Source organism: Oryza sativa, chromosome 8, assembly GCF_034140825.1.
Source record: "Oryza sativa Japonica Group chromosome 8, ASM3414082v1".
NCBI lineage: Eukaryota > Viridiplantae > Streptophyta > Magnoliopsida > Poales > Poaceae > Oryza > Oryza sativa.
Window position 1 is genome coordinate 8,921,978 of NC_089042.1, and position 24,459 is coordinate 8,946,436.

The 24,459-nt window shown below is 44.0% G+C and overlaps 2 protein-coding genes and 2 non-coding genes across 4 annotated transcripts; 3 read left to right on the plus strand and 1 right to left on the minus strand.

The window, feature by feature from the left end:
* The first annotated feature begins 4,171 nt into the window (after positions 1–4,171).
* Positions 4,172–4,278, plus strand: LOC112936251 (small nucleolar RNA R71). The gene has a single exon (XR_003238378.1). It is a non-coding gene; the product is annotated as a small nucleolar RNA R71 (small nucleolar RNA).
* A 3,725-nt stretch (positions 4,279–8,003) lies between these two features.
* On the plus strand, positions 8,004–12,752 carry LOC4345054 (probable 4-coumarate--CoA ligase 1). The gene is made up of 5 exons (NM_001422510.1): positions 8,004–9,106; positions 10,055–10,253; positions 11,668–11,881; positions 12,022–12,127; positions 12,245–12,752. Exons 1-5 carry the CDS (start codon positions 8,054–8,056, stop codon positions 12,365–12,367), a joined length of 1,695 nt encoding a protein of 564 aa, NP_001409439.1. The 5' UTR covers positions 8,004–8,053; the 3' UTR covers positions 12,368–12,752.
* A 161-nt stretch (positions 12,753–12,913) lies between these two features.
* Positions 12,914–12,986, plus strand: TRNAR-UCU (transfer RNA arginine (anticodon UCU)). The gene has a single exon. It is a non-coding gene; the product is annotated as a tRNA-Arg (tRNA).
* A 748-nt stretch (positions 12,987–13,734) lies between these two features.
* On the minus strand, positions 13,735–21,966 carry LOC4345056 (bifunctional dethiobiotin synthetase/7,8-diamino-pelargonic acid aminotransferase, mitochondrial-like). The gene is made up of 14 exons (NM_001422509.1): positions 21,238–21,966; positions 20,364–20,534; positions 19,898–20,159; positions 19,724–19,801; positions 19,451–19,571; positions 19,151–19,299; positions 17,322–17,416; positions 16,989–17,104; positions 16,766–16,912; positions 16,304–16,437; positions 15,829–15,960; positions 15,556–15,690; positions 14,842–14,954; positions 13,735–14,244 (listed from the first exon to the last, which is right to left on the minus strand). Exons 1-14 carry the CDS (start codon positions 21,876–21,878, stop codon positions 14,073–14,075), a joined length of 2,466 nt encoding a protein of 821 aa, NP_001409438.1. The 5' UTR covers positions 21,879–21,966; the 3' UTR covers positions 13,735–14,072.
* Positions 21,967–24,459: the final 2,493 nt, after the last annotated feature.

Below are 24,459 nucleotides of genomic sequence, written 5' to 3' on the forward strand. Positions count from 1 at the left end.
CATCATTTCAACAGAGAGAACTAGCTTGTCTTACCAAGCATGACTCAAACCTATCCTATCTTTTTTGGTATTTTCTATTTTGCAAATTTTTATGTTGTTTTCAAGTTTTATAGGATGCAATTGGAAGGCAATTATGCAATTGGAAAGGGAAATATGCAATGTGATACAAGTTACCTCAGTGGGGGGAGCGAAGTCTCCCCCCAAGTTTGGCTTTCGCTCATGGTCCTTGGTAAGGATTAAACCCCTGAAAGCGAAAGTACGCCTGAAGGTCATCATGCTGTTGCTGCATCATGTTGTTGATGTTGGCGAACTGAGCATCAGCAGATTGTTGTCATTCTTGCGTTTGAGCTATGTGTTCCGCGAGGTCATACTGGATCTCCCCCGTCTGCGCATCAAGGGTGTCCATTCTCCTAGTGATTTCACCCAAGTCCCAACGGGAGGAACTTGAGCGCCATTCACTTGGAGATGGAGGCACACCACTTGATCTGGAAGGTTGATTGTCCCCCAGTGGATGTCATGAGGCGCATGCCACCGGTCCTCACTGGCGCTTGCCCAGGTTGAGACTCCGATACTATGGCGTGGAGCTTGGGTCCATCCAGGTGCATCCCCAGATAGTGCCCAACCTGCCTCATATATCTGCACGGGTGTCGAGGATGATGAACTTCCTTGTTTGTTCCTTGTCATGTTGTGCGTCTCCCTGTATGTTCCACCTGCACAAGATTCTTCTATGGTCTGCAGGGGAATGGTTAGTTCATGGCAGTTGTACAAATGATACCCTGCATTTGGCAACGGGATTTCATTTGTACAACTGGGGAAAAAGTATATCAAAGATCCATCTGCTTCATGTTTCAAATATGCCCTTGTACTAGATAAGCCTCATCAATACGCGGACGAGCGGCTGAGATAAAAGCAATCTGGTCGCTAATGACCCCTAGCCCTTTCGCTATCCGAGTAATCAGAGAAGTGCACTCAATAGGAGCAGAGAACTTTATACTTTCTAACCATTGCCTTATCATACATTTCACAGGAGAAATTTTGATCTTTCTAACCATGGCAAACATGATAATTAATTCATCTCCCCTAATGAGTCTCAGATCACTTCTAGGAAACAAAGTCATAGCAATCTATTTGTGCATGAGCCTAAGTGTAGGATTATGGATATCATTCGTTCTAGGTTTCTTGCAAATTGGAGCACCAGAAATATCTTCCCAAAACCTATTTTTCTTGAACCCAGAAATTCCTTTCTGGAGATCAATTTTACAGGAATCGTGAAAACCAAGAAGTGTACTCAAGCCTTTCCATGTGAGCGTGAACTCCTTATGGAAAAAACGAAAAGAAATACCATCTTCTATTTCTTTCAAAGTGCACAGAAATTGCAAAGTAAGCAAACGAGAACCAGGCTCATCTACCACAGCAAATCTCTGCCAACCAACAGCTTTCCAAATAGAACAAAATTCAACATCCATACCTATCATTTTCAGCAACTCCGGTGAGTATTCTCGCGTGTGAGCATACTCCTAGTCGCTCAGCATGTAGTAGGCTTGTCTCTCCCGATCACTGACAAGGTCGAGGTCAGCGTCGCTCAGGAGTTGTCACGGAGTGTCGGCGTCTTCCATCGAGACATCGGTTGATGAACGAATACTAGACTCGTCATGACAACTTGATGGAGAGCTCGACCCCTTGAACAGACGAGACAGTCGCCTTCTCATACTGCACAATGGACCAAGAACAGGCTAACTAGGCGGGGGTTAGAAATGACAAGAGTTTCACCCGCCGATTAGTTTCACCAAAACAACTTATATGTATGCAACTAAAGATTTGAATTTGAGGAAAACTATCAAAGCTTAAATGAACTTGAGAGCAAACTTTAGAGACGGAATGAAAAATGTGTTGAAATGGGGTGGAATTCCCTTTCTCGGCTGGCTGGCTTTTATAGGATACCCACAACGGTCAAGAATGACATGTGGGGCCCACTAGCCGTTGCCTCAAAAGAGGAGGCAGCCGACCGTTGGCCTGGCCGGTTCGGTCGAACCAAGGTGTTCGGCCGAACTCCTGGTGAGCCCAACTGGCCCCACTTTCGGCTGTTGGATTCCAACGGTCAGTGTGGTCGTGGCACAGTAAATTTTTGTTGAAAATTTTATTTTGGCTTGCTCTGAAAAATTCATTTGAAGAATTTCCTCAAAATTCAAAAAATTCCTAAATGCAAATTTGAAATTCAAATATGTGTTGATGCAAAAATTCAAATTGTTGAAAGCAAATATGCGGATAAATACCAATTTACATGTTGGCGAAGGTCACGTCATTTAAAGTCCGACGTGCAAGACCGTACCTCCTTCCGTTTCAGTTCGCGGATTTTCCACCCGTCTCCGGAGGTGATGGAGCGGGCATCTTTGGCTTTTCCTTCCACACCTTCTTTGATTTCGATGCGGTAGACAGCTTCCTCTAAGCCGGCTGCTCTAACTTCTTGGCCAGTACAGGTGATTTTACCGGCGTCTTCCAATAACGGTTCTTGGGCATTGTTGTTTCCTTCTCCAGAAAGTTCTGCATGAACTTTACCAGGCTATCCGTTTTGGGTGGCTCCATTTCGACCACTTGAATATTCTGCGGGTTCGGCCCGTACTTGATTCTGACCATGGAGCATTGTTCCGTCCTCGGTTGGAACTCAAACTTTTCCTCCTTCCCATTGATATGGAAACGGATGCTCCCCATTCCCACGTCAATGTTGGCTCCTGCGGTGCTAAGGAACGGACGCTCTAGGATGAGCGGCGTATCTTTCCCCGTGTCCATATCTAGCACCACAATATCAACCGGGATGAAGAAATCCCGTATCTTGACTGGCACCTCCTCCGCTATCCCCGTCGGGTAACGGACTGACGAGTCAGCCAGTTGGAGGCGCATTGGTGTTGGTGCCAACACCGTGAAGTTGAGCTTGTCGAAGACGTCTTTTGGCATGACGCTGACGCTGGCTCCAAGGTCGCACAAGGCCTGGTGAATTGTTGTGCCCCGATTGACCAGGTGATCGTGGGACACCCCGGATCTTTCTTCTTCTCCGGGAGCTTGTGGAGTATCAGGTTGCTGCAATGTTCCGTCAGCTTGACCACCTCCATTGTTGGGAGCGGTTTCTTGTTTTTGAGTATGTCCTTAAGATAACAGGAGTATGTTGGTACTTGCATAGCGTCCAACAACGGCACGTTCATGTGAATTTTCTGGATCACTTCAACAAAGCGAGCGAACTGCTCGTCCACTGACGGTTTCCTACTCCGCTGAGGGAATGGCAACAACCGTGTGTCGCAGTACCCCCCGTGGCACGGTCTTCTCTGGCTAAGTCTCCTTGTCAGCCGAATCAGTAGATGGCGTTTCCTTGGGCATCCCATTAGTTCCTGTAGGGTTAGGATACGGCGGATCACGAGTGGAATTACCTCCCCTCGTCGTGATCGCCTTAAAATTTTCAATGGAGGAGTCGGGTTGCCCCGGAATCCTCCCAGATTCATTTGCAGGGACTAAAGATGCCAACGGAGCTAACTGGGTTTCTATCATTTTATTAAAGCTCAGCTGGTTTTGAAATGCGGAAGCGAAGCCATCTAGCTTGACATGACATTTATGTTCTCTAAGATCTTATCATTGGCAGCAAGCTTTTTTGCTTAGCGCATCAGTGGTTTTAGCTTGCGCAAAAACAAGATCCTTCAAGGAGGGTTGGTTAGAGAAATTACCGTTATTATTACCTCATTGATAATATGGGCGTGGTTGGTTCCACCCCTGACCTCCTTGTGGACGATACCCGTTGTTGTTGTTGCCCATGTACATTGCCTCCTCACGGGTTTCCGGGCGGTCGTTCCCAGAATGACCCGTGCCGCCGCAGACTTCACACGTGATGTGTGAGTCCAAGGCCTTGACGGTGCCTTGTGGCCGTTTCTCATGGTCGTCCAAGCGTTTCATGAGGAGGTCCAGCTTGGCAGCAAGTAACTCCGTCTCCTTGACGGTGTGCATGCCTCGCTGACGGGTCTGGAGTCATTCCTCGCTTCAACCCATATTGGAGACCATCTTCTCTATGAGTTCAATGGCTCCTTGAACTGTTATAGAGAAGAAGGCTCCTCCAGCTGCCGCGTCTAGGTGATCGCGGGACATCGGGGTGAGCCCGTTGTAAAAGTTCTGCAGGATCAGCCAGTCGTCCATCCCATGATGAGGACAGGAGGCCACGTACTCCTACAGTCGTTCCCATGCTTCCGGAATGGACTCGTCCCTTGTCTGCTGGAAACTGGAAATTCGTCCACGAAGGGCATTGGTTTTGCCCATCAGGAAGAACTTCGAGAGGAATGCCGTAGAGCATTTAACCCAGGTGTTGATAGCAGCACGGTTGGCATAGAACCACTGCTTCGCTCTCCCGAGGAGAGAGAACGTTAACAGCAGCAGCCTGACGGCGTCGGGACTGATGCCCTTGATGGTGTACGTACTGCATATCTTCAGGAATTGCTGCAGATGAGCGTTGGCATCCTCATTAGGCTTGCCACAGAACGGGCTAGCCTGCGCCATCATGATGAGGCTAGACTTCAAATCGAAATCCACATCTCCTATGTTAACTTGCGGCCCGACGGCCACATTATCAACAGAGGGAGCAGCGAACTCGCGAAAAGTCTTGCTGACTATAATCTTGAAGGTTGGTGGCGCTGGTACGGCTGGTTTCTCTGTCGGTAAAGTTTTCTGCGGAGCAGCGACCCGCGGCCTGACGCTCCGGAAGAAAGCTTCTAGATTTTCTTTGAAGTTTTCCGGCAGGTTGAAACCAGTCATGCACTACCTTGTTTTCACAATAAAAACTGAAAATAACCAAGGTTAGCCTGCAAAGGAAAATGATTATACAGAGGTAAATATAATGCGTTAGTTTAAGTAATCTCTATCATAAATCTTCCCAGGCAACGGCGCCAGAAATGCTTGTTGGTATTTCTTAACGACATTAGTAGAAATATAATTCCCAGCAATGGCGCAGAAATACTTCTGGTATATTATGGTTACAGAGTTCATCCGCAAGCGCACGGATATACCATTGTAGCATTTCACTCGAGAGTATTCCAAGGGTATCGTATTTATTTTATCCCGTGGGAAGATCTTGTAGAGAGAACTCAACTAATAATTTATATATTACTTGTGATAATCATATTCTAAGCAGGAGTTAAGATAATCCAAGGATAGAGTGACACACAAGCATTAACTATTCATCCTCATAATAAATAATCTAAGCTAGGTGGAAAGAAAAAAGAAAGAGAATCTATTCCTATACTTCTAATATACATAGTATACATACATTCTAGTTAACTGGTATACTAGCTAATACCCTCTATCCGATACCCTCCTGGTACATCGAGAAGCCACCCTTAACTGCCGAGTTCCTTACGATAACCCATCATGACCATCCAACCGGGGCTAAATACGGAGGAATACCCTCCCCAGGAAATTAACTTAGGATTATATATAGGCGCCGAGAAATACCCGTACCGAGCTGTCACCATCAACGGCCCACCTCTCATCCGCAATATATAACCCCAAATAATGATATCCCATAATCTAGACACCACGTCTAAACTACCAGATACTACTCTAATATCATCGTCATGACATAGACTAATTGCATAAGCAAACACTATACCCGCACCAAAGCATCTCCCAAATAAGCTAGCCGTATATTCAGTATAACCAGAACATAATGTAAAGTAGGTACTCATATACTCGGAAAGTATTTCAATACCATAAATGTATTTAGAAGCGTATTCGAATAAAATTACAAAGCTTACAAAAGAGGAAAGGAAAGCTACTAAAGCCATACCCGAACTCTTCCGAAGACTTCCGGACTCCTGATTCCTATTCTAATTCTATTCCACCAGCTAGATACTACTAAACTAAACTTGAGAGGAATGAGAGAGCTCTTACTTGAGGTGTGTGAGTGAAGTGAGAAGGTGAGGGGTTTATATAGCCTCCCAATGACTGTTGTGACGGTTAGAATGGTCGGAAATACCCTCCAACCGTCATTGGGAGCTAATCCACACCGTCCAGAAGAAACCCTGCTTCCAGCAGCGATGAGGGGGGTTCGGCCGAACCTGGTGGTTCGGCTGAACCTGGGGCTGGCCCAACCAGCCCATGGTTTGGCTGGTGGCCTCCTCTGTCGTTCTTCTCTGCAGACTTGTGAATTTTGGCCCAGTTTGTCGTGTCAATTCTGAGTTCTTGGCCCATTCATACACAAGTCTGGTTCTCGACATCGTCCGATTGATTTATCGTGGGTGTTGATGTCGATTCTCCTTCACTTTATGATTATTCTCTGCAAAAGGTTAGTAGACCTAATACTAGTGGAATATTATTACTCTAACATATTTATGCATTGCAAGCATCATTAGTTCTCTCCTGTTTTAGTGATATTGATGGTCGAAACTGATCGATATCGACCGTCAACAGGGCGCGCGCGAAGCGATGCAGGTCGAGCACGCCTAGTCCTCCCAGTTCTTTCGGGCAGCAGACCCGATCCCAATTCACTTTACATTTACCTCCGGACAAGTTGTCGCCACCGGCCCGAAGGAATTTCCTCCTGATTTTGTCGAGCGCTTCCAAAGTTCCTTTAGGAAGTCTAATTGAGGTGAGGTGGTAGATGGGTTGTGAGGTTAGGACTGTCTTAACAAGGGTGGATCTGCCAGCTTGGTTTAGGAGCTTCCCTTGCCAGTGAGGAAGCCTTGCCCCCGCCTTGTCCACAAAGGGCTGGAAGTGGACTTTACGTAGCTTGGAGAGCGCCAATGGAAGGCCTAAATATGTCATTGGGAAGGCAGCTTTCTTTGCCAGAAGATGTAGAAGGATGTCGTCAAGGTCAATGTCGTTGCAACGTATGGGGGCAACTTGACTTTTGTGGAAGTTTATTTTTAGGCCCGTGGCCTCACCAAAGGACTCAAGAATGTGTGCCAGCGCTGAGACGTCTTGTTGTGTCGGGGAGAGGAAGATGGCAGCGTCGTCCGCGTACAACGAGGTTCTCATTCTCGGCGGTCGTCCATTGAGGCGTAACGAGGTTCTCATTCTTGGCGGTCGTCCATTGAGGCGTGTGAGGTGCCCATCCTCAGTCGCTCTCTCCAGGATGTGTAGCGGGTCGATTGCTAATATGAACAAGAACGGCGTTCTGTAATAATTGGCTATTTGAGTAAAGACCGGGCTGTTTCATTACACTATTAAAAAAAAAGAAACAGTAGATCGAAAGTGGAAGTTCCTAGCTAGTAAGTCTTCTTAGTTTTTTTTTAAAAAAACTGAAACCTATCGAAACGGAGTTCTTTTCCAAAATTTCATCATCAAACTGAAAGATGTTCTACAATTTCACATGCAGATATCAAACGGAAATTTTTTCCATAATTTCGATGTTCTATATAATTTCACACGCAAATACCAAAACAGAGACTTTATAGCTCGAGTGCTGACTGCTGAGCCTTCATGATGAAAAGTTAATTTCCAGAACTTAGATTGCTGAGCCATATCGAACCAGAAACTTAATTTCCAGAACTTCATGATGAAAAGTTTAAAACTGTTCTTTTCCAAGCTATAATCAAGATTTTCGTAAATATAGGTTATCTTTTCTAAGTTCACATGTCACACGCGTTTGACAGTGTCGTGTTATTCTTCACCAAAATCTACCATACAAAATCTCTGTACATGTAAAAGTAAAACATAGTATGATGTGCAGAGCATAAATAATATCACATCACTCTTTTTCAACTTTTTTTTAAAAAAAATCCAGATCAATTAATTCATCTAAGATAGAAGTCAAACACATACGGAGTATAATCTAGGACCATATTGCATATACTTAACTAACAATTTGTACATGTTACATCTACTAATCTCCATTCCATGTTTGACTTCCAATCGAACAGCTAAGCTTATTATGCCATATTATTTCATTTAGCCCCTTGGAATTCCTCCATTTTACAAATACATCCCTCACCAATCTCATTTCTATACATATCATCATCGTTTCCTCCAAACTCAGAAGCCCAAAACACACGAAGCAAAGCTGCCTCGTCTGTGTCACTGACAGATGGGGTCCATGGAGCAGCAGCAGCCGGAGTCGGCGGCGCCGGCGACGGAGGCGTCGCCGGAGATCATCTTCCGGTCGAAGCTGCAAGACATCGCCATCACCAACACCCTCCCGCTCCACCGCTACTGCTTCGAGCGGCTCCCGGAGGTGGCGGCGCGCCCATGCCTCATCGACGGAGCCACCGGCGGCGTGCTCACCTACGCCGACGTCGACCGCCTGTCCCGCCGCCTCGCCGCCGCGCTCCGCCGCGCGCCGCTGGGGCTCCGGCGGGGCGGCGTCGTGATGAGCCTGCTGCGGAACTCGCCGGAGTTCGTGCTGTCCTTCTTCGCCGCGTCGCGCGTCGGCGCCGCGGTGACCACGGCGAACCCAATGTCCACCCCGCACGAGATCGAGAGCCAGCTCGCCGCCGCCGGCGCCACCGTCGTCATCACCGAGTCCATGGCCGCCGACAAGCTCCCCTCCCACTCCCACGGCGCCCTCACCGTCGTCCTCATCGACGAGCGCCGCGACGGCTGCCTCCACTTCTGGGACGACCTCATGTCGGAGGACGAAGCGTCGCCGCTCGCCGGCGACGAGGACGACGAGAAGGTGTTCGACCCGGACGACGTGGTGGCGCTGCCGTACTCGTCGGGGACGACGGGTCTCCCCAAGGGGGTGATGCTAACGCACCGGAGCCTGAGCACGAGCGTGGCGCAGCAGGTCGACGGCGAGAACCCAAACATCGGGCTCCACGCCGGCGACGTGATCCTGTGCGCGCTGCCCATGTTCCACATCTACTCGCTCAACACCATCATGATGTGCGGCCTCCGCGTCGGCGCCGCCATCGTCGTCATGCGCCGCTTCGACCTCGCCGCCATGATGGACCTCGTCGAGCGCCACCGCGTCACCATCGCGCCGCTCGTGCCGCCCATCGTCGTGGCCGTGGCCAAGAGCGAGGCGGCGGCGGCGCGAGACCTCTCGTCGGTGCGGATGGTGCTCTCCGGCGCGGCGCCCATGGGCAAGGACATCGAGGACGCGTTCATGGCCAAGCTCCCCGGCGCCGTGCTCGGACAGGTACAATACAAGAAAAATATTTTCCTTTTTTTGGTTGAATTGGTTGTCATTTTTTGTGCGCCGTTGGATCATCCGATGGGCGGCTCGGATTCCATGTTGACTTTGGCGTCTGACGGTCAACGTGTAATCTGAGCCCTCCATTTGGCTGGTGTACAGATCCAATGGCGGGAAATCTTAACGTGTGAAGGACTCAAGAAGCCCTTCTTTTCACGTTTTTATTTAGGTTTTGATACAATATATACGCAATAGGTGTTGTTTTTTAAAAAAAATAAACAAAATGGACATTACATTATTGGCTGTGTTTAGATCCAAAATTTAGATCCAAACTTCAATCCTTTTCCATCACATCAACCTGTCATACACACACAACTTTTCAGTCACATCATCTCCAATTTCAACCAAAATCCAAACTTTGGATCCAACTAAACACAACCATTGTTATTATTATTATTATAAACTTATAAAAAGGACATGAAAACAATTAATGAAACTAAGGACAGATTTCATTTCACTGACATGCTTAGAAAGTATAGTTGCCAATATATGTTATCTTTTTAATGCGTGTGTGTGTGTGTGTAAAGTGGAGCTCCACTCCCACACACAAACATGATGGCATGACTATTTAATAAGCTAAGTTGGCTCAAGTCAACATCTGAGGCCAATAATATCTTTCTAGCTAGTTTTTCTTTTAAAAAAAATCCTAGCTAACTGATATGATATAAAATTAGCTTGCCATTTACTCAAAAGAAAAGAAGTATTCTTATTCCCCAATGCAATAACATGGTAGTATTATTTTAAATCCCACATACATAGCACTAAATTCACCTTTGGTTTGTTCTATATGACATAGATATCAAATTAGTCCTACAAAAATGTTATATTCTAAGCATGTCCAGCTAATTAAGCAAATGTGGTGATGATCTTTGCTGCCCACTATGTGGCATTCAGGGGTATGGAATGACTGAGGCAGGGCCAGTGCTGTCAATGTGCCTAGCATTCGCCAAGGAGCCCTTCAAGGTGAAGTCCGGTGCGTGCGGGACGGTGGTGCGCAACGCCGAGCTGAAGATCATCGACCCCGACACCGGGAAGTCGCTTGGCCGGAACCTGCCCGGCGAGATCTGCATCAGGGGGCAACAGATCATGAAAGGTACAGAAGATCCCTGAACATCTTGGCATGTTCAACTGTTGACTTCTCAGTTATGTTTTGCCCCTGCAATAGAGAATGTACTACACTACCACTGGCCCAGATCTCTAGATCAAATCTGACTTGGAAAACATATGATAATCACCAGTGGATAACCAGCTACACAAAAAATTATACTACAAGCCATTGATCTGGATTTCTTTTTGACTATTATTAAACCTGAATTATGACAAGTAGTTGTCTGGAGATGATGTGCAATAAAACAAGGTCAAAAATATGGATGGCCCTCTCTTTCTAATGGAAGTAAAAGAAAGTGTTGCTTTGGAGAAATGATAATACATGTTGTAGTGTTGCTTTTTTATAGGGTCATTGTGCAAGAAGTCCACAGTAGGTAGGATATTGTAATCCTAATTGAGTAGATGCTCCAGCTAGCGAATTATGTTGATGCAACTTTGATGTCAAGATCTCAACTAGCGTGCACTGGCATGTCACATATCCGATGCCGTTGGTTCAAATCATTCCTAGCAATTCCATCGCGCTATTAATGTTCGCCTCCCATCTTTCGCCCTATAACTTTATAAGCCATAGCTGAAATTAAAATTTTGAAAATTAATTTTGGAGTTAATTTTGTTTTTTATGTAGTTTCTTTCCTAGTATTGGTTTTTCAATTGCTAATGGCATAAATATAAAAGTTTCACTCATAAATTAAAACGGGTTATCAGCTCTAGGCCAAACGGTAGCGCTGTTGCCAAACGATATCAATGGAATTATGCGAGTTCTTAAGGCCGTATTCACAATTATAGGTCTTTTTTTTTTAGGACACAATTATAGGTCTAACAGAGTAAGGATGTTGCTGTTCGTCATTGTATTAGAGCGGAAGGTCTGAAAGGCTGAAACAATCAAACAATTGTTGTTTAATTTCCACACTACTAATATATGGCGTCCAAGACCTGGGTAAAGTTTAGAAAATGAGAGATGTCAAATTTGTCACTTTCAGTTGCATCACTGCAAATGTACTATTAAATATATATCAGTAGCTAATAGTAATTTTTCAAGTTGCAGTTTAAATGCAAATATTCCCAGCCCAAGTGACTCGCATTCAAAAAAGAAACAGTGACAGTGACAACGAAAGGTCCTTGGAATAATATCAGAACTGAAATTTTATAGCCTCATCGTCTCGCTTATACTCATAAGGGACATGGCTCATTAGTGATTTAAAACTAGTTTGTGGGTATATGTGTTCTTAGTGACTAAAAACAAATGCTAAAAAATAAATTACGATGAAAAAACCATAAAATTAAATTTTAAATTTTAAATTTTTCGCTTATGCTTATGAGTGATCACCTGTATCTAACCACCTATTCGTTGTACTAATTTCCATGAAAATTAACATGCTAAAAAAACCGTTATTTTTCAGGTTACCTGAACAACCCAGAGGCCACGAAGAACACCATTGATGCAGAAGGGTGGCTGCACACCGGCGACATCGGCTACGTCGACGACGACGACGAGATCTTCATCGTGGATAGGCTCAAGGAGATCATCAAATACAGGGGCTTCCAGGTAGCCCCTGCAGAGCTGGAGGCCCTTCTCATCACCCATCCAAGCATTGCTGATGCTGCTGTTGTTGGGTATGTCTTTAACTAGCTCCTGTTCTGAAAATGTAGTAAGGTTTAATTTGCTTGATAGATAATGTTGCAGAGTTTTGACATGGATTTGAATGAATCAGTTCTTGAAATGGCGTTTTCATGATATGATTGGCCACTTGCAGGAAACAAATTGAGCCTGAAATCGGAGAAATACCAGTCGCCTTCGTGGCGAAAACCGAAGGGAGTGAGCTGAGTGAAGATGATGTCAAACAATTCGTAGCAAAGGAGGTAAATTCCTTTACCATGGTTATTCATAGGACAAAAAGAGAACACTTTACCATGGCTGAGTATTGTTTTTTTTTTTACTTTTCCTTCATTAAATTATTCATTTATATGTGGTTTTAGGTGATCTACTACAAGAAGATCCGGGAGGTCTTCTTCGTTGACAAAATCCCCAAGGCGCCGTCAGGGAAGATCCTGAGAAAGGAACTGAGGAAGCAGCTGCAACATCTTCAACAAGAAGCTTAATTTACAACCGGCCTCAGACATGAAAAGAATTTAGCATGAACAAGCAAGTTCCATGATTCTAATGTTGCAAATTACACATTCTGTTCTGAATAGTTTGTGTCTTCCATTTATATGTGATGGGGGAAAAAAACCCAGGTACAAATGGATTCTGTGCAATACAAAGGGTGGTGTTACCGTGTTAGGTCGGCTAGGTTTGCTCATTTGCAGAGAGACAGGACACTGGGGAAGCCATGTACAAAAATGTTCAGACCTGTTTATTGTTCTTGCTGGTGTCTTTGTAATATTTTGTTTAAACATTTATATCATTCATTATTATTGTTACTACTACTGTTAGAGAAGGGGCGAGAATTCTATCTATATAGAAAGTCTTTTTTTTATCTGGTCCTAATTTATATCACAAAGTTCATACCTTCTCCAGGGAATGACACACTCTGTATTTTATTTCTATTAGTTATTTTTGTTCCATTTCGACTACATCCTGAAGAAATAAAAACTTTATGATGTTAATAGATTTACATAATATAAAAACTCCAATAATACAACAAGGCGCCCATGGCCTAATGGATAAGGCGTCTGACTTCTAATCAGGCGATTGTGGGTTCGAGTCCCACTGGGCGTGTCTTACTTTTTAGGCTGTGTTCGGCTCCATCCATTCCCAGCGCGCACAGTGTACACGGAAAACGGAGCGATTAATTAAGTATTAGCTAAATTTTTTTTCAAAAATGGATTAATTTGATTTTTTTAAGCAACTTTTGTATAGAAACTTTTTGTAAAAAATTGCACCATGTAGTAGTTTGAAAAGCGTGCACGGAGGAAAAGTACTTTAGTTTACCTTTTTAGTAACTCAAATTCTTACCAGTTTTTTTAGTACCTCGAAATCTTTATTACCTTTTTAGTAACTCAAATTCTTACCTCGAATTCTCCTTTGTAGTAACTCAAATTCTTACCTCGAAATCTTTGAATGACAGGTTTGTTTGTTTTTAACATTCTTTTTTTAGTAACGCAAATTCTTTTTACCGAATGACACAGGTTTATTTTTAGTGTTGTAAGTATCTCTGCATCTTAAATCATATTTCATCCATAACATACACAATACGTGTAAAAAAAACTAACGTACCGTGGCCGCAACTGCAAACAAAGCAACACTGAATGATTGGATCAAACACAGCGTCCTTGTTTGATTGTTTCCCCGCTAAAACCATTATTGTCCTTGCAGAAGAGCAGTTCTCATTTTGTTTTTGTTTTGGACAAACCAAATTGCTTTAATGCTAAAACACTAAATTACATCAAAATCATCGGTGCTGGATCCTTCTGCCAAATTAAGCCTTAGGAACCACCAGGCTCAATCAAAACGATGACAGCATATTGGCGTGTATCGAAAACTTCACAAAAATACCCAGTTTTACAGATGGCCACAAACTCGTGTGAACATAACCAGATAGCATGTCTCACACCCCACCTTTTATATGGTTCCAATTATGTCAATAGTAATGACATATTTCAAAACCGTGAAAGTTATAATATCATGGATACAATTAACCCTTTTATTTTACGGGTACTGTCTGACACCTCATTATTCTGCTCATTAAATATTATTGGCAAACTCAATTCAACGCGAAAATTATAATGGCATGGACACAAACCCTTTTATTTTATGGGACTGTCTGATACCTCATTATTCTGCTCACTATTGTTAGTGGCGAACTCAATTCAACTTTTGAAGTCTACGATGCACTTTGGCGAGCTGGCGAGTGCAGCTATCTTGAGTTGTGCATGGACCACACATAAGGTATATCACATTACCCAGGGGCCGAGCGTAGATGTTATCCTCCTCACGAAGTTGTCGGATTAAGGAACTCGCATAAAGTGATGCGTACCTGCAGGAATAACAGAACCAAACATGTTAAGTGGAATACAACAATAGTACCAAGAACTGGAGCGAGAAAGGGTAAAGGTATTACATAACAGCGTAGATTATATTGAAAAGATAATATGTGCAGGGCAAAGGAGAGATTTGTGTACCCACGCTGAGGGTTAACCAGCTAAATTAAGAATCTAGACAGTTATGAGAGGGGCAAAGGTATTTGAATATTTTATTTGCTAAGCAAATCTGCAAATATAGAGGTACTTCCTTCTTATAAAAAAAACTTCCAGTTTTGCATTGGATGCTAGATATTTTCACTGCTTCCAAATACGTCAATTACCTTTTTTTTTGTTTAAATGAACAGTCATATGCCCCATATAAAGGTCGCATCAACTCCTAACTATTTGGCAACTAGATCTTAAAACTATGATATTACTAGTTTTTTGGACAAGCATAGAATATCAACAGGAAACTAAATTATCTAGAAGCTAAGCACAACACAGAATGCTAAACTGCCCATTGGGTGCTCTTAACCGAGCAGTTATATAAAAAAAATATAGAATAATATCAGCGAAGGACACCAGCTATAAATGACTCAAGATTGTCATACCCAGCATCTGATCCCTCAGCCTTTAGCTCGATTGCACACAGAGTTCCTAAGGACACCACTCTTTTCACATTTGGCAGGGACGATAAATGGTTCACTAGTGCACTATCCCATAGCTGCAAATACCAGAGTGAACTTTTAAGTGTCAATATACTTAAATAAATTGACTGTATATAGCATTAGCAAAAAAGAGGTGTTCCTGGAAATTGTATTACTCCCTCTGTCAAACCTGGCAGAGTCTTCAAAAATAATCTTTGAATTTAAATTTCTCATATCTACAATGTTTGTAACAACATCATAACCATGTGAAAGTAAATTTAAATGTCAACTAATGATATTATTTTTATCAACTAAACTTTAATTTATATTAGACTAATCGTTGGTCAAATATTTGAAGAGTTGAATTTCAAAAAGGCATGTGCCTTATTCAGTGGGACAGAGGGAGTACTGTATATTTCTATATGAAAGATAGATTGAAATACAAACATCATAAAGGACATAACACACAGATGCTTTTTAATGAGCAAATTATAAACTGAACATATTATATAGTAATATATTAATATATGATAACACACTTATATTAAGACCAAAATGAGGACATTCTTAGCAAAGTGCCAACAGCCAACCATTTCTTGGTCAAATGGATAAATCAGAACAACTGACTCTGGTGACTCTAATATACAAAAAGTAATTGAGTGAACAAATTTTCATTACCTCCTTCAGCTTCATACGATCAAGATCAATATTTGAATTGGTGGAGGGATCTTTATACCATTGGATAGCTTTTACTGCTGCGGTACAGCCCATGGGATGCGCGGTATAGGAATGGCCATGCAAGAGTGCTGTTAGCTGGGTCAGATAAAAGATAAGTCAATGTTAACCTAAAAGAGTAGACTCCTTGTGATACTCTCTGATATAACATCATAAAAATCGTTAATGAACTGTTTGTGCATGCCAAAAATACATTCATGATAATTAGATGAATACCTTAGAGTCACTTCTGAAGGCTTCAAAAATAGGCTCTGTAGCTAAAGTTGCAGCCAATGGTACAATGCCACCAGTCATCAATTTAGCATAACAAGAGATATCAGGAAAACAGCCAAGCAACTCTGAAGCAGACTGGAAGAGAGGAAAGTAGTCAAGAGTTTGAATACACTAGTTACCCCCACCATCCATTTCTATAAGATGTCGTTTGACTTGGCACAAGTCCATTGAAGTGTAGTTTCACCACAAATTTATCTTGCAGTTACTACTAAGAAAACCAAAACATGGAAGTGCATTGAAATGATAATGTGATGGTGACACTTTTATGTCACTAAACATCTAAACCTGTACAAAGCTGGCCTAATTCGTCAAAGCTTACTAAGTTTGAATCACAGAATACTTGTGAGCCATATAAACTTGGATGGATGGAGTAACTTTTAAGGTATAATCATCCAAAAGAACATATTTTATACATTACCTCCACACCGAGACGCCAAAATCCTGTAAATACCTCATCAAATATGACAGGAATTTTTCGATTTTTACACTCTTTGACAAGTAATCTCTGGAAAAGGGGATCTATCAAATGCATTCCCCCTGCACCTTGTATTACTGCATGAATAAGAGTTAATGATGTTAAAATCCTATATTAGAGTTTACACAAATTAAAAGAGGCAACCAAATTAGACTATTGAAGTACATCCCACCCTAACACACAAATACTTAGTCCGATTTAAAATAGTGAATGTGAATGCAATTGCACAAGCAAAGTTATCTGTGGGCACACATTTGCCAGAAAATATCAGCATCAGATTTTGTATAGTCCAAACATAACAAGTACTAAAGTACCAGAATAGACAATATAGAGAGATTAAATTCAGCATGAGTGACATCATATATTGGAAAAGAGGTACTCAAAACAGGGAATATTTATAGTAACCTGGCTCTATAATTAATGCTGCAATATGCTCTGAATTATTTGACATAGCATACTGTGATAGTTGTTGTGATATGTATGAAACATATACATTAGCAGCAGACGATGTGTCCCTGGTCTTGCAAAAAACTTCAGTTAATGAGGAAAAACCTGCAGTCCCAACAAAAGAATAATCAGATAAGAACCTATATAAAATATAACTTCATGTAAAATTTGTGTTACTGACATGTATCACAAGAACTCAGTTGATCATGCATTATCGATGGGGGAAGAGAAAGGTTGGCGCTTTTGTTTTTAATGTACACTGTAGGAGGATCTAGAAAAAGTCCTCGCCCCGAGTACCTACAGAACAAAACTCAAGTGAATGATCTCAGCTTTATTGATTTCAGAAGTGAAAATTCAATGATAATGCTTCCAGTACAGGAAAAAAATATGCACCATGCTTTAACGACAAGATAAGAAATCTCTACTAGGCCATATAAACAGATAAACAAAGTTGCTATAGCAAATCACTTAAGAAGGCTACAGATACATCAATGCACATGAAATTCATGGTTACCATGGCTGCTGAAGAAAAGATGTGTAAGCTGATGGAGCTTGTGCTTCCATAGCACCCAAAGTATCCCCGTGGTAGGAACCATTTAAAGCAAGGACCTAGAGAGGATTCAATTAAAAATGCATATATCAAAAGAAGAAACATGGAGCAAGAATTCCACATTGCATTATTTCTTCATCATATTAGTATTAACTACAAAATGGTGAGATGAACTGTAAATACAGGTTTTCCTTTAAAAATGCAAGGTCAGCATATGTAGTTCACTGAGAACACGTGAATAGCATGGCGGTAAGCCACCTAGTTATGGGGCTGCTAACCAGGGTTCGATTCCTGGGTCCCACCAAAAAAGATCCTCGCTGAGATAGCTGCTTTCAGAGTCATACACGAAAAGCACCTTGGTAGTCAGTGTTCGGGGCTTTCTCGATCTGAGCTCAAAGCCTTGTGGGGCACCTCTCCCCAAGAGTCAGTTTAATATAGGCAGTTCACTGTGATCAAATGAGCATGGTGGTGGATAAGAAAAGAAAAGAACAGAATAGTGCACAGAAATCAGCTTACTTGTTGAGCTGGAGGTGTAACTACTTCATGATACTTTGAGTTTTACTCCATATTTCAGTCTTTTGGAGTTCTGGTTCTACTAACTTGATTTTCCTGATACAAAATATCTGCCAGTGTGGATGGGTAGATGACCACAACATTCACCACGTTTTATGAGAGCTATATCTAAGCCATGCCAATGACCACAGCACAGATGAAAAATCTGCTAGACGTGGCAAGTGATGAGGTATTGTGAAATCAGGAAATGTAAAGGAGCAGCTCAGATACAACAGTTTCTAATGCCTTGCAAGAACTCGCCAGGAGGATAAGCAGGAAGAAGAGGCCACTAAATCAGAGTTAAAGCATCTAGAGGGGTGAAAACTGCTGGCCCTACAGCTGTCCAGGAACATAGCTATGTCGCTGGAAAACTCCGCTCTCTGGTGGGCCTAGACGTTGGCCCTGATAGCTATAATGGTGAAACCATCAACTACTGCAGTATGCATTAACCATGTCCATCCATGATCTTCCATGGACACTTAAATAGACTTGTATCAGATCACACAGAGGGATGAAAGGACATCAGCATTACAGATTGTCGAGATCAGCAAGGATGGCATAAGAATTGGAGGGGAATGGGGAAGAGGGAGCGCACTGAGCCAGGGAGGAAGAAAATAGAATGCATGTAGGGGTCCAACAGGTATAGGTAAATAAGGAAAATTGATGCCTGTACTATTCTACAGTGGCGATCTGCCACGTGGAAATTTGGGCACTGTTACAAAAAGGGTTCATTCCTAAACAATTTACTCGATTTTAAATGCATTTCCTGAATCAATCAAAAGGTAAATTTAGCATGCATTACACACTTAAGACTGATGCTGCGCTCCAGTCAATGCACACATTCATCATGTCAAATAAAAATAAAAATAAAAACAATTCCACACCATTGATCATTGCATAGAAAATATAATGAATTAAACATCAAATCCACACAAACATGTGCAAAAAATCTACTTTGTTCATTTGTCACTAAGAAAATATGCAAAATAACTAGTGGTTTAGAAAATGTATTGCCAAATTCGAGTAGCTGGATGATTATTGAAGTTACTATGCAGATATTGCCCAGCATTCAACTAAAAGCATAAGAAACAACAGTGCATCAAGCCATCAATGCATATAGAGATCATGTCGATTCAACATCTATGGACTATAGGGAAAAAAAAAATTTCTTGCAGTGAACTTTAATATAGTTGAAAAAACAAAGTAGATTGACAAGGATATTCGATATAACCAGAACAGACCTTAAAATGAACACTTCCTTCACTTCTGATATCTTTTTCGCTGTCCACTATAATCCCATGGTCACATGCATATTTACGAAATGCCATCTTCAAAGCAATTTCAATTGCAGTAGATCCATTGTCTGAAAAATAAACTCGAGAAGCCCAATCTAACATACAAGAGAAGGTGTCTAATGAATGAAGTGTTTCTCAACAACGTGACTTGTATAGTAACATAAAAGTAACATTAAACAACAGCTGTACTTAGAATTTGTCAGTGATAATAATTATGCAAAATCATAGTGAAGTTACAGCACATACCTTTACCAACACCACCAAGCAAAAGTTCTGCACAACGAAGAGCAGGTTCATGAACATTCTCTGGAAACATCACATGACCATACCTTGCAGCAGCATAACCCATATCTCTTGCAAGTTCAATCTAATGAGCAAAGAGAAATTTAGGCTACAAAAATTGCCTGTCAAAAGTTCAACATACAGAGCTTTAGAAATAAAACACTACTAACAATAGTTCCCTTAGCAAACGAGAAGACAAGAAATTTCACGGATGATGGAAGATGTGTAGACAATAACCTGTAAGTTAGAATCAGGTCCTTGTGTCCACCAACTAGCACATGCATCAAACTGGGGAACAATCGTTTTGTCTTTAACCTGCACCAAAAGAATGAGCAACAATGTAACTAAAATTCTATTAGATTTTCATCATAATTTTCCTTTTTACAAAATAGTCCTAGATGCTTGGCAAACCTTGTATGCTGAGAAATTCTCACCAAAACGCGAATCAATAACTGTAACAGAATCTACAGGTACAAGATCATGCTGAGTGAAAGGCCACCACAACAAATACTTTGATTTTCTCTGCATACTGTTTAGCCTTTGAACTCTTCGTGAATGAAAAGATTGCAGACTATCTTTAAGTGAACTAAAAGCTGAGGATGACTCAGAAAACCAATCAGTTAGGTCGTCTTTGGGATCCTCAGGAATTGGTGGCAGGACATGCACAGGTACCCTAAATAACAGAAATAGCACAAATCAGTCATACATTGAAATACAGAAACAATACAAGCAAGTTGCAGTAGGTTTATCATATATCCAAATGAAAGACTGAAATAATTATTATTAACAGGATAATATAATTAAAATAAAAGAGATGCTTCTATGCTCCTGCACACTTTCAGAGTGATTTGACAAAGAACAGAAAGGCATTAATCACCTCTTTCTCAAGTATGAGAGCAGGAATCTGTCATTCGACAAGCCACGATCTTCCAAAATAACTGAGCCCACATCATATCCTCTGAGCAACAGAGTTTCGTAGGCAGATAAAGTAGATGAAATACCACCTAGACGACCATCTCCAACAAGAACTGCAGGTAACCTAGAGGACCTGTTAAGAGTTGTATGTGATCAATTACACCAGAAAGTAAAGCAAACCAGCATGTAGAGATACCAAAGTTTAACTTTGACATATTACAAGGTTCTCCATAAATCATTCTAAGAAATTCAAGGTATCTACGGTACTTTAATGCATGATAAGAAATATTAGGTGGCATTGCCAGTTCACCACAGGTGATAACTTATGAACGAATAAAACATATATTAAAAGAAGTGACAAATGGATATGCCACTGTGTACAGTAGTGTAAATTGAACATAGAAATTGATGTAGGACATGAATATTTACTCAGCTCATGAATATCAACTACTCAAATGAAAAATCCTAACATGTACAGAACATAAAACCTCACAAAATATTAAAACAACAAGATTGCTCGCCACAATTTAGCATAGCTAATATGTTCATTCACAACGTGCACATTACTCTCTTACATCTGTAAGAGGCAGATGAAATTTGCTAGCGTTGAGCTCTCCTAAGTAGAGGAACTATACAGCGCAAGCATCACATCAATTAGCTCGACCAAGCAAATGTCATTGAATGAATAATATGCACGAAACAAAACATGCTAAAGTAATCAAATGTACCCAATTTAATTTCTACTTGAACGAACGCATACACATTCAAGTACTTGAATTCACTACGACTAGCCAAAAATGAAGAATGACATAAATCAGAAGCTGAACCGCGCGCACCGATAGAGATCACATTGGAGCGTGCCAGAAGGGCCAGGGCTGGCGACGCCGCCGGCCGTCTCGAGCACCTTCCACACCTCCCCACCCCCGTCCTCCTCCGCCAGCCACCGGTCCACGAGCCACCTGACCTCCTCGTCCTCCACCGGCATCCCCTCCCTCTCCGCCGCCAGGTGCGGCGACACGGGCTCCCGCCACGCGTACACCGTCCTGCACACGAGCGCCTTCTCCTCCACCCCCTCCTCACCGCCGTAGTTCACCACCGTGTCCTGGCGCTCGGGGAGGGGATCCACGGCGGGGGAAGGGAAGAGGGTGTGGTTGGACGCGACGAGGCGGGTGGAGGCGCCGCCGCCGGCGAGGCGGAGGCGGCGGAGGAGCGCGGGGGCCCGGTCGAAGACGAAGCGCGCGTCGGAGTCATCGGGGAAGCCGGTCTGGAGCGGCTTGAGGTAGGCGACGGTGGAAGGGGAAGGGGAGGGGGAGGCGAGAAGGGAGGCGACGAGGCCCGCGGAGACGAGCGTCTTGCCGACGCCCGTGTTGGCGCCGAAGACGGCGAAGGCCGGCGAGGTGAGGGGCACGGCGGCGGCGGCGGCGGAGGAGGAGGAGGAGGTGGAGTGGCGGCGAGCGTGGCGGAGGAGGCGGAGCATGGCGGCGGGGGTTGGGTTTTTGGACGGGGTTAATTGCCGGGGTAATCGGTTTTTGGACGGGGTTTTGGCACAGTCCGACTGGTGTTGGGTCCGTGGCTCCGTGCCAGCACGACCTGATCTTTGAGTCGTGCCTGGGCCGCTGCCTCGACAGTCGACACGATGTGCTGGTCTGGCCGGTCCGGTCGGAGTTAAATAGATGAGAGAACTAAAATAGACTTATTCTAGAAGATATTAGATAAGCAAAATAGATTTTTTTCAAGAAGGAGCACAGTGGGTTTTCGTGCCTTCCGGCTGACCCGAGTCTTACTAGACCATGCCTAGACCAATGGTGCAGCAAGTGGACTGGCACGGCCTGGCACGTGTAGGTTGTGTCGTGTCGGCCCATCTGATCTCGCCCTGGGCCTGGCCATGTCCGGGCCGGACATTTGGCTATCCATACTGTTATCTATACATTTATCGATAAATATATATTAATATAATAATAAAGTAATTTACATGTATAACTACAGTGTGGTAACTAATATGTAACTTTTATCTAATTTTAAAACCATTAGATTTGCTTTAATGTTTGTGCAAGTGGAGAAGAAAAAATCACAACATGCGCAAGTGAGGGGATTTAGTCTAGTGACCTCCGCTTTGTAAAAATAGCATGTTATCGCAATATTTTCAAAAGTTACATGCAAGTTGTAGTTACATACATGTAAGTTATAATGCAATTATACTACAATTACATTATATTTACATCTGACAATTTTTTTAAAGAAATTTATCGACAAATTATAGCAAAACTGATTCTAGTTTACTCCGGACAACGTGGGTAATAAATCTTGAACATTGTATCATATTTATTAAAGGAAAAAGTACAAATTACCCCCTGAACTATCGCGGTCATCCGAATTACCCCATAAACCAGAAAACCAATCATCATTCACCCTAAACTTTTAATACCGGATGATTTACCCCCCCCCCTCCACACTGTTTCGAGCGGTTTTGACTTGAGTTTGCATATGTGGCGCCAACGTGGCAATCTAGTTAGTAAATAAAAATAAAAATAGCTTCCTTGGGCCCACCTGTCACCCTCTCTCTCCCGTGTACGCACTCAGGCAGGCGGCTCCGCAAACGGAGGCAGACCAATCAGTCGACGGTAGAGGCGGAGCTCGCCTGGGCGGCGGGTGGCTGAGGCAAAGCTCGCCCGGGTGGCCGGTGGCTGAGGCGGACGCAGAACTAGCGGCTAAGGCTGAGGCAGACCTGGCGGCCGACGATGGAGGCGGAGGCCGACCAGGCGACGGTGGTTGCCTCCTGGGGACCAGACCACGGGGGCCGCGTCGGCGCCGTAGCGCACGTGGAGAGGGAGCGGGCAAGGCCGCCCGAGATGGCGCCGGTGAGGCGGCAGAGCATCTTGCGCGGGGACGTGGAGGTTGCGGCAAAGCATCTCTCTCACTCTTCTTCTCTCGCGCGCGCGGTCGAACGGTGGTAGGTGTTCAGCGCGCACGGCGAGCGGTGGGCGGCGCCCCGGGACATAGAGGCGGTGGTGGCGGCGCGAGACGACGAGGCGGTAACGGCGAACTCCGGGAGGATTTGGTCACCAGGAACGGAGGATGGACGGCGACGGAGAAGAGGGCCGACAGCCGGGGAGGGGATTGGGGAGGCAGAAAGGAACTCCGGGGGTGGCAGCGAGTGGGAGGAGCCAACGGCGGCGCTTGGCGTGCGCGGCGGCGATGGTGGCAGGACGATGGCGCCGACTGGTTTCCCCTCCCGCCCGAACCTACCGCCGGCATCACGGGGGCTGCGTCACCCCCCGGAGGTGAGGAAGGCGGCCGTCTCGGCGTGGGACCACTGCGGGAGGCACTCCCACTTGACTGACAGCGGGTCGGCGGGGAGCAGCGGTGGCGGAGGTGGAGGAGGGAGTGGTCGGGGGCAAAGTGGTGGGGCGGGCAGGCGAGGAGGGGGTGGAAGGGGTTGGACAGCTCACTCTCGGTGTTCGCCGCTCTCGTTTCCGCGTCCCTCACCGCCGTCCACCGTCCGCCGCCCGCCCCTCTGCGCGTGCCGTGCGCACCTGCGCCCACATGCGTGCCCCCGTGCGTAGTGCCGCCGCGCCGTGCGTGCCCCCGTGCGCTGTGCCGCCGTGCGCACCGCCGCGCCGTGCCGACCACCCCCGCCCACCGCGCTGACCGTCCCTGCCCACCGCCCATCCCTGCACTGTTGTGCATGCCATGCGCGCGTGAGAGAGAGGAAGAGTCAGGCGAGAGAGAGAAGAGAGAGAGGAAGAGGGGAAAGAGAGGTGAGAGAGTATGATAGATGGGTCCCACTTTTTTAATAAATAAAATGTTGATTTGATTGCCACGCGTACGCCATGTAGGACAAAACCGCTCTGGATTAGGTCAAGGGGGTATTTTGTCCGGTATTGAAAGTTCAGGGTGAACGATGACTGGTTTTTGGGTTTAGGGGTAATTCGGATGACCGTGATAGTTCTGGGGGTAATTCGTACTTTTTCCTTTATTAAAAGGGATATAGCATGTGGTTTTGGTATAAACTGTGCGCAAAATATAAAGAGAAATAACTTTTGATTTTAGATAGAAGT

Bases quoted from the DNA above. Each gene is read 5' to 3' on its own strand.
- LOC4345056 (NM_001422509.1), bottom strand. From the start codon at position 21,878: ATGCTCCGCCTCCTCCGCCACGCTCGCCGCCACTCCACCTCCTCCTCC. The intron at 19,802-19,897 runs GTTTGCCAAGCA...CTTTTGGTGCAG, and splicing joins AGAATTTCTCAGCATACAAG to GTTAAAGACAAAACGATTGT. The intron at 16,913-16,988 runs GTCAGTAACACA...TTGGGACTGCAG, and splicing joins ACTGAGTTCTTGTGATACAT to GTTTTTCCTCATTAACTGAA.
- LOC4345054 (NM_001422510.1), top strand. From the start codon at position 8,054: ATGGGGTCCATGGAGCAGCAGCAGCCGGAGTCGGCGGCGCCGGCGACG. The intron at 11,882-12,021 runs GTATGTCTTTAA...GGCCACTTGCAG, and splicing joins GCTGATGCTGCTGTTGTTGG to GAAACAAATTGAGCCTGAAA. The intron at 12,128-12,244 runs GTAAATTCCTTT...ATGTGGTTTTAG, and splicing joins AACAATTCGTAGCAAAGGAG to GTGATCTACTACAAGAAGAT.